General features: G+C 31.5%; 1 protein-coding gene across 1 annotated transcript in view; it reads right to left on the bottom strand.

The window, feature by feature from the left end:
* Positions 1-1,982: 1,982 nt before the first annotated feature.
* Positions 1,983-16,768, bottom strand: part of LOC139525456 (tetratricopeptide repeat protein 12-like) — a 66,358-nt gene continuing 51,572 nt past the window's right edge. Inside the window, exons 15-17 of the mRNA XM_071320805.1 lie at positions 12,322-12,424; positions 3,264-3,486; positions 1,983-2,192 (exon numbers count right to left, since the gene is read on the bottom strand). Coding sequence (XP_071176906.1) covers positions 2,117-2,192; positions 3,264-3,486; positions 12,322-12,424 — 402 coding nt within the window. The 3' untranslated portion in view covers positions 1,983-2,116. The remainder of the gene's footprint in view (positions 2,193-3,263; positions 3,487-12,321; positions 12,425-16,768) is intronic.

Raw genomic sequence — 16,768 nt, 5'->3', positions numbered from 1 at the left:
CTTTTTATTATGAAATCTGAAATGAGAAAAATTTAACCCCCCCCCTTTTTTTTCACATCCCCGTTTCCCTTTTTCAAAACTGATATCAATTCAAATTTCTAATGGAGTTTGCAACAATAACTACTCATTTAACATGTTTAAATACATCATAAAATATTAAGATGTAAAAAAACTGCTTGTTATCACTGAATGGTAAAGATTATTTAAATTTATCAGTTGGTAGTAAAAAGTGTATATACATTGTATATTGTATATAACAAAGATTTAAGTTGATTCTGGACAAAGAAAGATAACTCCAATTAAAAAAAATTCTTGCTATTGCACAAATAGGATATTTCTTGCTTACTATTCTGGACAAAGAAAGATAACTCTAATTAAAAAAAAATTTGCTATTTCACAATATTGTGCAATTAGATATTTCTTGCCATTGCACAATACTTCCCAATCTTTCTTTTGTGGTCATAAACCTTGTGTCAAAATTTCATAGATTTCTATTAACTTAAACTAAAGTTATGGTGCGAAAACCAAGAAAATGCTTATTTGGGCCCTTTTTGGCCCCTTATTCCTAAAATGTTGGGACCAAAACTCCCAAAATCAATACCAACCTTCCTTTTATGGTCATAAACCTTGTGTTAAAATTTCATAGATTTCTATTCACTTTTACTAAAGTTAGAGTGCGAAAACTAAAAGTATTCGGACGCCGGACGACGACGACGACGACGACGACGACGACGCAGACGCCAACGTGATAGCAATATACGACGAAAATTTTTTCAAAATTTGCGGTCGTATAAAAACCAAGAAAATGCTTATTTGGGCCCTTTTTGGCCCCTAATTCCTAAAATGTTGGGACCAAAACTCCAAAAATCAATCCCAACCTTCCTTTTGTGGTCATAAACCTTGTGTTAAAATTTCATTGATTTCTATTCACTTTTACTAAAGTTAGAGTGCGAAAACTAAAAGTAACAGCAGAAAACGCAGACGACGTCGACGACGCCAACGTGATAACAATATACGACCAAAAAATTAAAATTTTTGCGATCGTATAATAAGGAAGGTTCTTCTAAATTTGGACAAATTAAAAATCTTTATTGAGAGAAAAAAATATGTTCTCAAGTTTTATAATGTCTCGCCTACTTTTGCTTTTAGTGGCAGGCTCAATAAAAAAGGCGAAATTTAAAAAATAAAATTCCTCTGGATACTTTCTTCTGTTTGTACGAAGCTTCTGTCTTCGAAGAGCTCACATCAATAAATATAAACAATTCGCCAAAATTTTATGCACATAGGTTAAGTATTTTGAGTTAATGTCCCACATGTTGACAACGAACAGAAGGACAGACACACTGACAGTCAACAGTTTACCATAATACATCCTGTAAATGGGCGTATTAAAACTTTAACCACAGAGTGGACACCATCTGTCAACGCCACTAACTGAATGTAAGATCGCCATGTCTCTCATTGGTGACAAAAGTCTCAGGCTCGACAAAAACATATACAAATCAATTTTTTTTTTAATTTGAAGTTTCATATGACTACAAGTTTGTCTTTAACTTTTGCGCATTGGATTTTGATTGTACCTTTCCTATGTTTTTCTTTTTTGTTTGTTAATAGTACCTGTACAGTCAGACCCTCAGATAGGCAAGGTTTACATCCACTTCATTTACAATAGTTATCTAAGGTACCAGGATTATAATTTAGTACACCAGACGCGCGTTTCGTCTACATAAGACTCATCAGTGACGCTCATATCAAAATATTTATAAAGCCAAACAAGTTCAAAGTTGAAGAGCATTGAGGGTCCAATTTAGAGAATAACTGTCTCATTGGCAATCATACTATACTTCATTATTTTTATAAGGGTAAATAAATAAAGCCCAAGTCAAAACTATGCAATATGTTCACACTTTGGGTACTTACAAACTCTCTAAAAAATAAAAACGGTGAGTCTTGAATATGATAACAGACAAACCACAGGGAAGTTCTTAAAAACAAATTTATTTTCACAGAAATAATATTATAAAACCAATTTTTAAAAGAGAAATATCACTAATGTTAACAATTATATCTTATATACACTTTGAAGATAATGTAATACTTAAAACAAACAAATTTGCTATGATGTCTTGATGTAGTTCATACAACTGTGTAGTATTTCAATTCCATGCAATTCACGTAACTTTTCCAAATGCCTGAAATGAAAATACACTCTTATATAACAGTCAGGGGCATTACTTAAACAAGTAACATTTAAAATTACCTATACAAGTAATTTTGAAAACGAGGCTATTTTAACTATTACTTATATAAGTAACTTTCCTATATCTTATTTTTATAGGTGTCCAACTATACAGATTTTACTAGCTGTAACAAATTTTCGCAGTCATCTGGTTATTTTTCCCATGAAATATGAAATCTAATCTTTCTGAAACACTAATTGCCTTTCTGACACACTTATCTTTCATATCGACGCTTTTGGATCAAAGATTGGTCTCTTGGTACTATTTAAATATCATTTTCCTAAAAAATCTTGAAGGTACACAGATGTAAATAGATAGAAACTTGTGAATTAATTAAGACTTGAAGTTATTTATAATTTGTAACCAAAAACAATTACATATGTTCCTTAAATAAGTGTTATTACTAAATCTTTCAAAGATGTATTAAATAACTTATTCAAGTAATAAGTAACCCTTAATCTCTACACTCCTCTTAAATCTAATAAATTCTTCATTTTATGATATAAAATGCTTTAAAAATTCATAAAAACTACATTTAGTCCATGCTTCTATTGAAATTTAAAATAACTCTATTGAGTTATTTTATAATTTTTTAAAACAAAAATTACCTATATAAGTAACTTAAAAAAATTACTTGTTTAAGTAATGACTGTATAAGTTTATCTATATAAAAATAATGATTTATTTTTTTGTTCATATAAAAATGTCTAATTGATGTGATTTTTTTAAAAACTGATTTGCAGTTGGATCATGTCTCATTATTATCCATGGCTTTCTTAAATTTTCTTTTGTCAAACTAGTACATGATCATACATTTATTAAAATGTTCATGAAAAATGCATGCATTGCAACTTCGTAAACACATTGGACTTGATAAGATTAATTGTCGAAAGTTAATTGTTGATTTTTTAAATAGGATACAAAGCCTTAATTTTCGATGGATGTCTAAGGGTATCAGATAATCAGAGAGAAAAAATTCACATTGTAGGCAAACACAGAATACTACAGAATTTATGCACAAACCTGGTATCGCCCTGAGCAAGTTTTGCTATAAGTATAGCACAGTTCTTCTGTAATTGTGGGCGTTTTCCATCTCTGGCTAATACAAGAAGATCCTTCATAATATCTGTTTTTGTAAGAGCTGCACACACTTTTGGAATTTGTGTGCAGTGACCTAAACAAAGAGCTGCATTGCCAATTACACTTTCATCACAACTCTTAATGGATTTAACCAAAGTACCCAAACCTGAAAATGATTTAAACAAAAAAATAAAACAAAGTTATAGCAGATGAAATAGTCATTCATTTCTTCATCATGTTTGCCACAAAAACTTTGATGGGTCCTGTTATTGATGTTTCTTGGTTACCTTTATGATCAAAGTATTTTGTTGTTTGAATATTATGATAGAATTTGAAGGAAGATATTACAAGATGTATCTGCAATTTTTTTATTTTTCAAGCACATAAATGCAAATGCACTAGGATGAGCTGTTTTAGTGTACTAAAATATACCTTCTTTATCAATAAAAGTTACATTAGTAAATGGGGAGGTAACTAGACTAGAGGCTCATAAAAGCCTGTGTCACTCCCACATCAAACAAAGGAGACTTTCCAACATAATAGATGAGAATAGACTTCATGACAAAAATTTCTATTCTATTGATCTTGTATTACTGATCTTTTAGTCTGTTCAGTTTCTCTCCATCTTCTTTAGTTTTTGCTCAAAACAAAAAAGAAGATAACAAAAAATCCTCATTGAAGGATAGGGTAATCACTCTTATGAAGAGTGACAGTCTACTTACTTTATTGTCAAAATTTCACTTTTTAATAGATCTTGCCTTTGCTGATCATTTTTGTGATTTAAAGTGTCTATTTATCTATTAGGAGTTGTTGCCCATAAATTATAATTTATAATTTATGGGCAATAACTCCTAAAAGAATTGTCTAACAGTTTTGAGGTATATAGACAATTGGTAGAGCTCATTTTTGTAAAAAAATTTGCTCCTTTCAGATTTTCCCTATTTATAACCGTTCAAAAAATGATAGACAAATCTTGCATTTTACCCCTATGTTTTATTTTAAGCAATGTCTCCCAGGTTGGTTAGTAGATGTGGTCATTGAACACATTTTCTAAACTAGACACCCTAATGATGATTGTCACCAGTTTGGTTAAAATTGCTTCAGGCATTTCAGAGAGAAGATTTTTGTAAAAGATTACAAATAAACAGCTGCGCCATGAGCGCATGATACGCCCGACGTCTTGTGTGGAAGTTTTATGCAATAATCATAAACAGTTTCTGAGAAAGTTTTAAGCAATTACCATTTATTGCTTTTGAGACACGGCGGGACATGTGAACCCCCCCCCCCCCCCCCCCCCCCCACCCTATTTTTTTTTTCAAATATCACTAAAATAAAATTTTGAATCAAACTAAAAAGTATACAGATCTTTAGATTAATATAACAAAGAAGTGTGTACAGTTTCAAGCAATAATCTTAAATTGTTTTTGCGATACGGCGCGACATGTAAAAATAAACAGCTGCACCATGAGCGCATGATACGCCCGACGTCTTGTGTGGAAGTTTTATGCAATAATCATAAATAGTTTCTGGGAAAGTTTTAAGCAATTACCATTTATTGCTTTTGAGACATGGCGGGACATGTGAAACCCCCCCCCCCCACCCTATTTTTTTATTTCAAATATCACTAATATAAAATTTTGAATCAAACCAAAAAATATACAGATCTTTAGATTAATATAACAAAGAAGTGTGTACAGTTTCAAGCAATAATCTTAAATTGTTTTTGCGATACGGCGCGACATGTAAAAATAAACAGCTGCACCATGAGCGCATGATACGCCCGACGTCTTGTGTGGAAGTTTTATGCAATAATCATAAATAGTTTCTGGGAAAGTTTTAAGCAATTACCATTTATTGCTTTTGAGACACGGCGGGACATGTGAAACACCCCCCCACCCTATTTTATTTTTTCAAATATCACTAAAATAAAATTTTGAATCAAACTAAAAAGTATACAGATCTTTAGATTAATATAACAAAGAAGTGTGTACAGTTTCAAGCAATAATCTTAAATTGTTTTTGCGATACGGCGCGACATGTAAAAATAAACAGCTGCACCATGAGCGCATGATACGCCCGACGTCTTGTGTGGAAGTTTTATGCAATAATCATAAATAGTTTCTGGGAAAGTTTTAAGCAATTACCATTTATTGCTTTTGAGACACGGCGGGACATGTGAAACCCCCCCCCACCCTATTTTTTTTTTTCAAATATCACTAATATAAAATTTTGAATCAAACCAAAAAATATACAGATCTTTAGATTAATATAACAAAGAAGTGTGTACAGTTTCAAGCAATAATCTTAAATTGTTTTTGCGATACGGCGCGACATGTAAAAATAAACAGCTGCACCATGAGCGCATGATACGCCCGACGTCTTGTGTGGAAGTTTTATGCAATAATCATAAATAGTTTCTGGGAAAGTTTTAAGCAATTACCATTTATTGCTTTTGAGACACGGCGGGACATGTGAAACACCCCCCCACCCTATTTTATTTTTTCAAATATCACTAAAATAAAATTTTGAATCAAACTAAAAAGTATACAGATCTTTAGATTAATATAACAAAGATGTGTGTACAGTTTCAAGCAATAATCTTAAATTGTTTTTGCGATACGGCGCGACATGTAAAAATAAACAGCTGCACCATGAGCGCATGATACGCCCGACGTCTTGTGTGGAAGTTTTATGCAATAATCATAAATAGTTTCTGGGAAAGTTTTAAGCAATTACCATTTATTGCTTTTGAGACACGGCGGGACATGTGAAACCCCCCCCACCCTATTTTTTTTTTTCAAATATCACTAATATAAAATTTTGAATCAAACCAAAAAATATACAGATCTTTAGATTAATATAACAAAGAAGTGTGTACAGTTTCAAGCAATAATCTTAAATTGTTTTTGCGATACGGCGCGACATGTAAAAATAAACAGCTGCACCATGAGCGCATGATACGCCCGACGTCTTGTGTGGAAGTTTTATGCAATAATCATAAATAGTTTCTGAGAAAGTTTGAAGCAATTACCATTTATGGCTTTCAGACACGGCGGGACATGTGAAACCCCCCCCCCCCCCCCCCCCCCCCCACCCTGTTTTTTTTTTTACAAATGTCACTAAAATAAAATTTTGAATCAAACAAAAAAGTATACAGATCTTTAGATTAATATAACAAAGAAGTGTGTACAGTTTCAAGCAATAATCATAAATTGTTTTTGAGATACGGCGCGACATGTAAAAAAAAACCTCCCCTTTTTTACAAAATACTCAATAACTCAAAAATAAAATTTTGAGTCATCACCAAAAAGTATACAGATCTTTAGATTAATATAAAAAAGAAGTGTGTAAAGTTTTAAGCAATAATCATAAATCGTTTTTGAGATACGGCACGACATGTAAAAAAACCCTTCCCCCTTTTTTACAAAATACTCAATAACTCAAAAATGAAATTTTGAATCATCACCAAAAAGTATACAGATCTTTAGATTAATATAACAAAGAAGTGTGTAAAGTTTTAAGCCATAATCATGAATCGTTTTTGAGATACGGCGCGACATGTAAAAAACCCTCCCCCTTTTTTACAAAATACTCAATAACTCAAAAATGAAATTTTGAATCATCACCAAAAAGTATACAGATATTAAGATTAATATAACTTAGAAGTGTGTAAAGTTTTAAGCAATAATCAAGAATCGTTTTTGAGATATGGTGTGACATGTGAAAAAAACCACACCCCTGTTTTAGTTACAAAGTGCTGTAACTCAAAAAGTTTAAATCTTATTTTCACCAAAAAGTATACAGATCATTTGACCTCATAAAGAACAACTATATTAAGTTTCATGAAATTTAGATAAGTCGTTCTCAAGTTACGGTGCGACATGTTTTAGCCGGACAGACAGACGGACGGACGGACGGACAGACAGACGGACAGACAGACGGACACCGGACATTTGTATACCATAATACGTCCAGTCAAAATTTTGACGGGCGTATAAAAATTACAAAGAATTGTTAAAAATTTACTATAACATGTATAAAGGACATTAACTCCTTAAGGGAGACATTAAAATTGAAATATCTTTTTTTAACTCATCAGTGACCTATATTTTTTCTTATTTTTTCAAATAAACTGTTGTAAAATTTAATTGATTTCTGTATTTTAGTTCTTTTTATATTTCGATATTACCTTTTTTTCTCCTATTAGTTCAACAGTACTAGAGGCTCTTAAGAGCCTGTGCCGCTCACCTTGGTCTATGTGCATATCACACAAAAGACACAGATGGATTTATGACAAAATTGTGTTTTGGTGATGGTGATGTGTTTGTAGGTCTTACTTTTACTGAACGTTCTTGCTACTTACAATTTTCTCTATCTATATAGCCTTGGCCCTTTAGTTACAGAGGAAAATATTTTGTAAAAAATTTCAAAAATTTACCAAATTAATGAAAATTGTTAAAAATTGACTATAGACGGCAATAACTCCTTAAGAGGTCAACTGACCATTGTGGTCATGTTGACTTATTATTAGATCTTACTTTGCTGAACATTATTGCTATTTACAGTTTGTCTCTATCTATAATAGTATTCAAGATAATAACCAAAAACCAAAAATTTCTTTAAAAATTACCAATTGGGGGCTGCAACCCAACAACCAGTTGTCCAATTCATCTGAAAATTACAGGGCAGATAGATATTGACTTGATAATCAAATTAACCCCTGTCAGATTTGCTCTTAATGCTTTAGTTTCAGAGTTATAAGCCAAAATCTACATTTTACCCCTATGTTCTATTTTTAGCCATGGCGGCCATCTTGGTTGGTTGGCCGGGTCAATGGACACATTTTTTAAACTAGATACCCCAATGATGATTGTGGCCAAGTTTGGTTAAATTTGGCCCAGTAGTTTCAGAGGAGAATATTTTTGAAAAGTTAACGACAACGCCAGACGCCAAGTGATGAGAAAAGCTCACTTTGCCCTTTGGGCCAGGTGAGCAAAAAACAATAGCGAAATCCTATATTTAAAAAAAAAATTGTAAGGGTTTTGTGGAACCAAGTATCTTGCCTACCTTTGCTGTTAACTGTAGGCTGAACAAAAATGAGGAAAAAAATCAATTAAAATATTCCTATCCATACAATCTTTTGATTGTAAGAATCTTCTGTCCAAGTTTGATAAAAATCCATGAAATTTTATAAATCAAATAAATGTTTTAAAAACTTTAACTGTAGACTGTATGTAAAGTTAACTGGAAGAAAAATCATTTTATAAGTAAAATACAGATAAACAGGTACAAAATTTTAACAAAATTTCCTTCTAGATAATAGCTTTTTATCATAAACAAGCTTCTGTCACAGTTTGGTACAAATCCAGGATAGTATAAGAAAGTTATTAAAATTTAAAAAACTTTCACCTCAGAGTGAATGAATTGTTTCCTGGCAGAAAAACTAAGTCCATTTATATGTAAAATAGGGGAAAATTGGTTTTTTTTTACAAAATTTACTTCTGGATACTATCTAAGGATCATTAACAAGCTTCTGGCCACATTTGATACAAATCCAGAATAGTTCAAAAAGTTATTAAAATTTTAAAAACATTAACCACAGAGTGAATGTAATGTTTCCCCGCAGAAAAACTACGTCCATTTATAAGTAACCAGATGCTCCGCAGGGCACAGCTTTATACGACCGCAGAGGTTAAACCCTGAACGGTTTGGGCAAGTATGGAAACAACATTCAAGCTGGATTCAGCTCTAAATTTGGATTGTGATTAAATAGTTGACACAGCATAGGTTTCTAAAACTGAATGAATGTGGTCTAATGAACTTAAAATATTTTTTTTGCCTTTGAGCAATTCACTATGCTGTTGAATATTAATCCTCTCCAAAAAATGTTTGAAGAAATTTTCTTTTTATTTATGAAATCTGAAATGAGAAAAATTTAACCCCCCCCCCCCCATTTTTGTTCACATCCTCCTTTCCCTTTTTCCAAACTGATCTCAATTCAAATTTCTAATGGAGTTTGCAACAATAACTACTCATTTAAATACATCATAAAATATTAAAATGTAAAATAAAGTGCTTGTTATCACTGAATGGTAAAGATTGTTTTAATTTACCAGTTGGTAGTAAAAGTGAATATACATTGTATATTGTATAAAACAATGATTTAAGTTGATTCAATTACTATTCTGGACAAAGAAAGATAACTCCAATTGAAGATTTCTTGCTATTGCACAATATTGTGCAATTACATATTTCTTGCTATTGAGCAATACTGTGCAATTGAAAATATTTGCTATTGCACAATACTGTGCAATTGAAGATTTCTTGCTATTGCGCAATACTGTGCAATTGAAAATTTCTTGCTATTGCTGGATACCGTGCAATTGAAAATTTCTTGCTATTGCACAATACTTAATATAATAATTTTGGATCCTGATTTGAACCTACTTGAAAACTGGGCCCATAATCAAAAAAGCCCAAGAATTCAATTTTTATCAAACTCAAACTAAGTTTAATTTTGGACCCTTTGGTATTTAATGTAGACCAATTTGAAAATGGGACCTAAAATTAAGAATCTACATACACAGTTAGATTCGGCATATCAGAGAACCCCAATTATTCAATTTTTGGTGAAATCAAACAAAGTTCAATTTTGGACCCTTTGGGCCCCTAATTCCTAAACTGTTGGGACCAAAACTCCCAAAATCAAACCCAACCTTCCCTTTATGGTCATAAACCTTGTGTTTAAATTTCATAGACTTCTATTTACTTATACTAAAGTTATGGTGCGAAAACCAAGAATAATGCTTATTTGGGGCTTTTTTTGGCCCCTAATTCCTAAACTGTTGGAACCAAAACTCCCAAAATCAATCCCATCCTTCCTTTTGTGGTCATAAACCTTGTGTCAAAATTTCATAGTTTTCTATTTACTTAAACTAAAGTTAAAGTGCGAAAACCAAGAAAATGCTTATTTGGCCCCCCTAATTCCTAAAATGTTGGGACCAAAACTCCCAAAATCAATCCAAACCTTCCTTCTGTGGTCATAAACCTTGTGTTAAAATTTCATAGATTTCTTATTCACTTTTACTAAAGTTAGAGTGCGAAAACTAAAAGTATTCGGACGACGACGACCACGCCGACGACGACGCCAACGTGATACCAATATATGACTAAAAAATTTTCAATTTTTGCGGTTGTATAAAAAAATTACAAAATTTACTTCTGGATACTATCTCATGATCATAAACAAGCTTCTGGCCAAGTTTGATAGAAATCCAGTATAGTTTAAGAAAGTTATTAAATTTCCAAAAACTTTAACCACAGAGTGAATATTTGTGGACGCCGCCGTTGCCAACGACAGAATGTAGGATCGCTATATCTTGCTTTTTTGACTTAAGTCGAAGGCTCAACAAAATATTTATACCCACAAGCCCCATTAAGACAACTTCATATTTGTTTTTTAATAAGTTATATTCCCAATAGATTTCAGGAATCCATCTCTTAGGCCAGACACAGTTACTTCGTAGTGCACTTGTTTTAGACAATAAATTCAAAATTAAAAAAATCGCACCTGCTCTTTCTCAAAAAGAGTTTTACAGTTTAGTGTACTACCACGGAGACAAATAATATCAAAATTATAGAAACTTCTACCAACTCTAACTCAAAATATTGACAATTCTGTGTTAAGGAGGTGTAAAATTCAGTTTGACTGCTTCAGAAGTGATAAAATTTGACCTTTTTGAACTGGACCAAATCACTACTTAACATAAAGATTCAGCACCCAAATTTTTTTAACATGTTATTACATCCCCCTTCTTAATATTTCATGCATTTAATATCAAGAAATAAATTGGGAAAGTGTATTAAATAAAACATGCAAGTTATACACTGTTTACACTAGGGACTATATTCGTAGACAACGAAAACCAAAGGACGATAACTGTGTCCTTGGACCAATATCCAGAAGTAAATTTTGTAAAAATAAAATTACATTCACTCTGTGATTAAAGTTTTTAAAATTTTAATAGCTTTCTTAAACTATTCTGGGTTTGTACCAAATTTGGACAGAAGCTTGTTTATAATCATAAGATAGTAGCCAGAAAAAAAAATCCATTTATTTCCATATTTTACTTTTTTAAATGGACTTAGATTTTCTGCCAGGAAACAACTATATTTCACTCTGTGGTTAATTTTTTAAAGATTTTAATAACTTTCTTATACTATTTTTAATTTGTACCAAACTTAGACAGAAGCTTGTTTATGATCAAAAGGCAAAGCTAGTATCTAGAAGGAATATTCGATAATATTTTGTACCTGTGTATCTGTATTTTACTTATAAATGGACTTAGTTTTTCTTCCAGTTAACATTACATACAGTCTGCAGTTAAAAGTTTTTAAAACATTTGTTAGATTCATAAAATATCCTCCTGAATTTTTACCAAACTTGGACAGAAGCTTCTTACAATCAAAAGATAGTATCAAGAGAAATATTTTTATTGATTTGTTTCCTCATTTTTGTTGAGCCTTTGATTTACAGTTAAAGTAGGCGAGACACTGGGTTCCACAGAACCCTTAAGAACTTTTTAAAGTTTATAGATGCAAATACCACTTTTTATTAATTAATCAACTTCTTGCTCAGATAGAATCCAACTTCCTGAATAAATATATATTAATTAATTGTGATAAAATTAAGTCTAAATTTTGATCAATTAAGCCCCATTATAATTTTTTATGAGCAGTACAAATTTATATTACAATAATTGAAATCTAATTATACATCACTGCCAAGCATGTATATTTTATCTTAATTCTATATATCAAGCTCTAAATCAACTAGACTTTGGACAAGTAGAAAATATGTATACATAAACAGAAACTACCAAATATCTACTATTATTGCAACTAAAGATACAAGACAATTAAAATATTGTACAGGCATGGATGAAATGAGAAAATATCCTCCTGAAATCTATGTGGTCCATGTCATGTTGATAGATAATACCTTTATGATCAACTATAAATATTCTAGCCTGGTCATTTATTTGAGTACATCCTGCTAAACCCTTTAGTGCTGATTTCTTATTTTCTTCCAATTCTTCTTCATTCTAAAAACAAATTATAAGAATCTGCTGTATACTAGATGTAGAAATAGTATGGATTACACATTATTTACCAACAATGAGTGCAAATGTAAATTGAGATGTGAAATCATATTAGGTTTCATAAAGAGGATATTGCTTCATATCAACTGGAGTTATTTATAATTTCAATATAAATATTAAGCAAGACTCAGTGAGTCTATTATTACTATTTAAATTTATTAATGAGAGTAACAAGATCAAGCCATCTCCAATTATAATGAGTTGTTAAACCTATATTTCTCTTATGATCAACAGTCTCATTGTGTTAAAATGAATAAACTGTTATCACAGAAATATGTCTCGCCTTTTTGTAATTTTGATTATGCAAATGTTGAAATCAAAATAGCAATACTTTAACATCTTACACAAGTGCAAATATTCAAAGTCAATGATTACAGGGTTGGCAAAACCTGGGTTTTATGAGTATTGCCCAGCCCAGTGGGAAATACTGGGAAAACCTGGGTTTTACTGGGTAATACTGGGCAATACTGGGTAATATAAGATACTGGCCTGAATTTCAAAGAGGATTCAGTAATCAAACACAAATGCAATACATTTAAGATATATATATATATAAACCTATTTTTATTTATAAATAAGTTATTGTTTGAGAGTCTTATGATACACACATGTACAAAAGTACAAGTGTATACATCTGAGAAAGAATTATTCTAACAACTCTGATAAAAAATATTTTTTCAACTATATATAACTAGTATAAAGAATTTAAGGATTACATGTACATGTAATAAAAATTACTTTGAAATAATTTATATATGTACAAATGTACAAAACTAATTAATAATTATTCAGATTAGAACATAGATATGTTTATATAACAATAATCAGTGTTTTCATTTCTATAAGAGTATAAAAGCAAAATTCAGTAAAAATATAGTACTGCCTGACTGTAAGCTATGTAAGGACAATGATGAAACCCTTGAACATTTTCTCCTGGAATGTACTAGGCTAGGTGATGTACGACAAAAATGCATGGCGAAGCTAGTCAACAAGCTAAGAGAGATAGAAGGGGGTGGTACAATCGACGTCAGTAATGATGAAATACTGATGGAAATTATACTGGATTGTTCTAAGACAAATATACTGAATAATCAGCCAATGGACAAGCTACTGGATATAGAAAGGCAAACACAAGATCATTGCTACCAGTTACATATAAAGCGAACAAAACTTTTATGTGACATCAAGTAAAAGAAATGTATGAAGGCTCTAATTATTTTAGATTTTAACTTTTATAAATCTAAAGTATATATTTAAATACTGAAATAGCAAATAAGTCTTACTAAAATGTTCTAGATTTTAACTGTTCAAGTTTTCAAGTAATATAACACCGAAATCGTAAATATATGGTGTGTACTGTCTGCATGGGATGCCAAGCTAACTAGTACACTCTATAATATCTTCAAATCAAGAGCAATATCCAATATAGTCTGTACAGTCTGCATGGGATGCCAAGCTAACTTGTATCAGTCTATCAAGAAGTGCGTGATTTATACTTTTAATGATAGCCTTGGCAGGGCACTTATAGTTTTATTAAATAAGCTGTAAATAACATTTTTATCATAATATAGTGGTGAACGCTATTGCCGCAATAGTTCTGTGTACATTTCTTATCGTGATATTGTATTTGCAACTTGTGCTGTGTACATTTTTATTGTGATACAAGTGGTGAACATTAGCTGCATACATTTTTACCGTGATATCGTGCTGATTCTTATTACCGCAATTGTGATGTGTACATAATATTTTTAACTTATTATCGTCGTAATATTTTAAGACTTTTAAAATATTTCTTTTAGTCGTACATATTTTTAATGTAAATATAAAGATATCTGCAATCTCGGTGTGTAAATTAAATTGCTCATCCGATAAGTGGAGTGCTCCGATTAAACGGAGGTGAATACCTGTACAGAACAGAATAAGAGTTAATGACAAGACCCTGTAGGGTGTTTATTAAGCAATCATGATTGCATATATAGCAATTTAATTTACAATTCACATAAACACTGCAATAAAGTGTAAAGATTATTGAAACAATGCTTGGAAATTTACGAAGAAACCTAAAATGTGCAAATCTTGTATTTTGCCTACATAGAATTTATGTGGAGAAGAGAATGAAATTGAATTTTTAATCTTCTAGAAATGACTCTCAATGGTTATCTGTATAAAATGTATATATTTAGCTATAATACTATGAAACTACAACAAGTCTTTACTATTTTGTGTTGAAATAAGCTTAAAAAATCATATTGCCCAGTATTGCCCAGTATTCCCCGTTTCAGGGAGTATTGGCCAGCCCAGGAAAACTCAGGTTTTCCCGCCTAGTAAAACCGGGGCGGGTAATACTTTGCCAACCCTGTCAATGAACCATGACTGATTTACATGGCTAAACAATCTCCATGTAAATGAGATGTGCCAATGATAATACAACTGCATATCAAACACCATTGACTTATTATAAGTTGTTCCCAAACCTAAATACAAACGTTAACTTGTAAACTATGTAAAAATTTCAAAGTCAATGAACCATGAAGAGGGAGTGGGGCTGTGGGGCTATATAATCTCCATGGAAACGATACTTGAAAATGCCAATAAATTTGCATACCAAATATCATTGACTTAACATTAGCAGTTCATCTTAAACTGATCTAATCACAAACTAATAATAAAATAGGTTTCAAAGTCATTAGACTGTGACAGGGGCGAGACCAAATATTCTCCATGGAAATGAGATGTGTCATTGCTTATACAACTGAATACCAATTAACATTGGCCTTCCACTAATGGTTCCCCTTGAACTGATCTAATCACAAACTAATACATGGTAACTTAAAAAAAAATCAAAGTGACAAAGGGGGCAGAGCCAAATTATCTCCATGAAAATGAGATATGCCAATGCTTATACAACTGCATACCAAATAATTTTGATCGACCTACTACTTGTGGTTTCCCATAAACTGACCTATTCACAAACTAATACATGTAAAATAAGCAAAAGTTTTGAAGTCATTAGACCATGACTGAGGGGGCAGGGCCAAATAATCTCCATGGAAATGAGATGTGCCAATGCTTATACAACTGTATACCAAATATGATTGACCTACCACTTGTGTTGTGGTTCACCATAAACTAGACCTAATCACAAACTAATACATTGTTGACGCCGACGCGGGAAACAGCATACCTATGTCTTGCTTTTTGACTCAAAGGCGAGACAAAAAATCTGTACCAGTATGATGTCATATGTCACTATTAAATATTTCAACTTATAAAAATAAGCAACTGCAAAGGCACGGGATATATTTTATAGTATAAAGAGCAGTTTTAAAAGGATCTTGATCCAATACTAGAAAATTGAAGAAAGATAAAAAGTCATAAGAAAACAATTGTTGATTTTTGATTTCAGTTGATTTAATGATTTATATACGCCAGAAATATAAAAATCACCCTTGGCTGTTGGCCTCGGTGAATAACATATCCCTTTTTATAGATGTTGTATGATTTGGAGTACAGTAATTTGTGGAGGTAAGACAAAAGCACTATTCGTAAAGCAAAAAAGTTAGCATTTAAAATGAAATGTAGGTTTTCGATTTACTTTGGTATCAATACTATTTATTATACTTCACGTTGAAATGCCATATTTTGATTGGCTAATACGAGGGTGTTAATTTACTCTATCACATTGCTAAGAGAGGGTGACAATATTTTTGAATGTCACCCTCTCGTCCAGACCAATCAGAAATTGATAATTTAAAGGACAAAAGAAATTAAATACAATGCTTTTTTAAAAGTTCTACGTTTTGCCTCAGATTTTATTATTTGAATGTTAAAAAAATTAATAAAACATCTTGTTTTTTCTAATACCTGTTACGTTGTTATGTACGTGACGTCCTAGAAACTACTTTTAACATAAAAATAATCTGTAAAAGACAATAATGATAGGACATTCAGTATAATAAATTAAATAACACATAACTGAGAGGGTGATAGAGTAGATTGGTACCCCTCGAAAAAGCATTGTCAACAATGGCTTCACGATGGTTGACAATGTTTTCTCAGGGAAACAATCTGCTCTATCACCCTCACAGCTATCTGTTATTTATATATTGTTGGATTTCAATTTTCCTGGATTTCGTGGTTACCCTGGAACCATGAGTTCTAATGTACAATGAATTACAAATTTTCCACAAGATTTTATGAGACTTTTGCAAATCACGTTATCAAATATCCACGAAAAATAAATGAATCCACAGTATTTTAATCTAATTTAATCTAATTTAATTTTAT

Source organism: Mytilus edulis, chromosome 5, assembly GCF_963676685.1.
Source record: "Mytilus edulis chromosome 5, xbMytEdul2.2, whole genome shotgun sequence".
In the NCBI taxonomy this organism is placed as follows: domain Eukaryota; kingdom Metazoa; phylum Mollusca; class Bivalvia; order Mytilida; family Mytilidae; genus Mytilus; species Mytilus edulis.
Note: the sequence above shows the minus strand (reverse complement) of the source record. Positions and strands in the feature narration are given on the sequence as shown.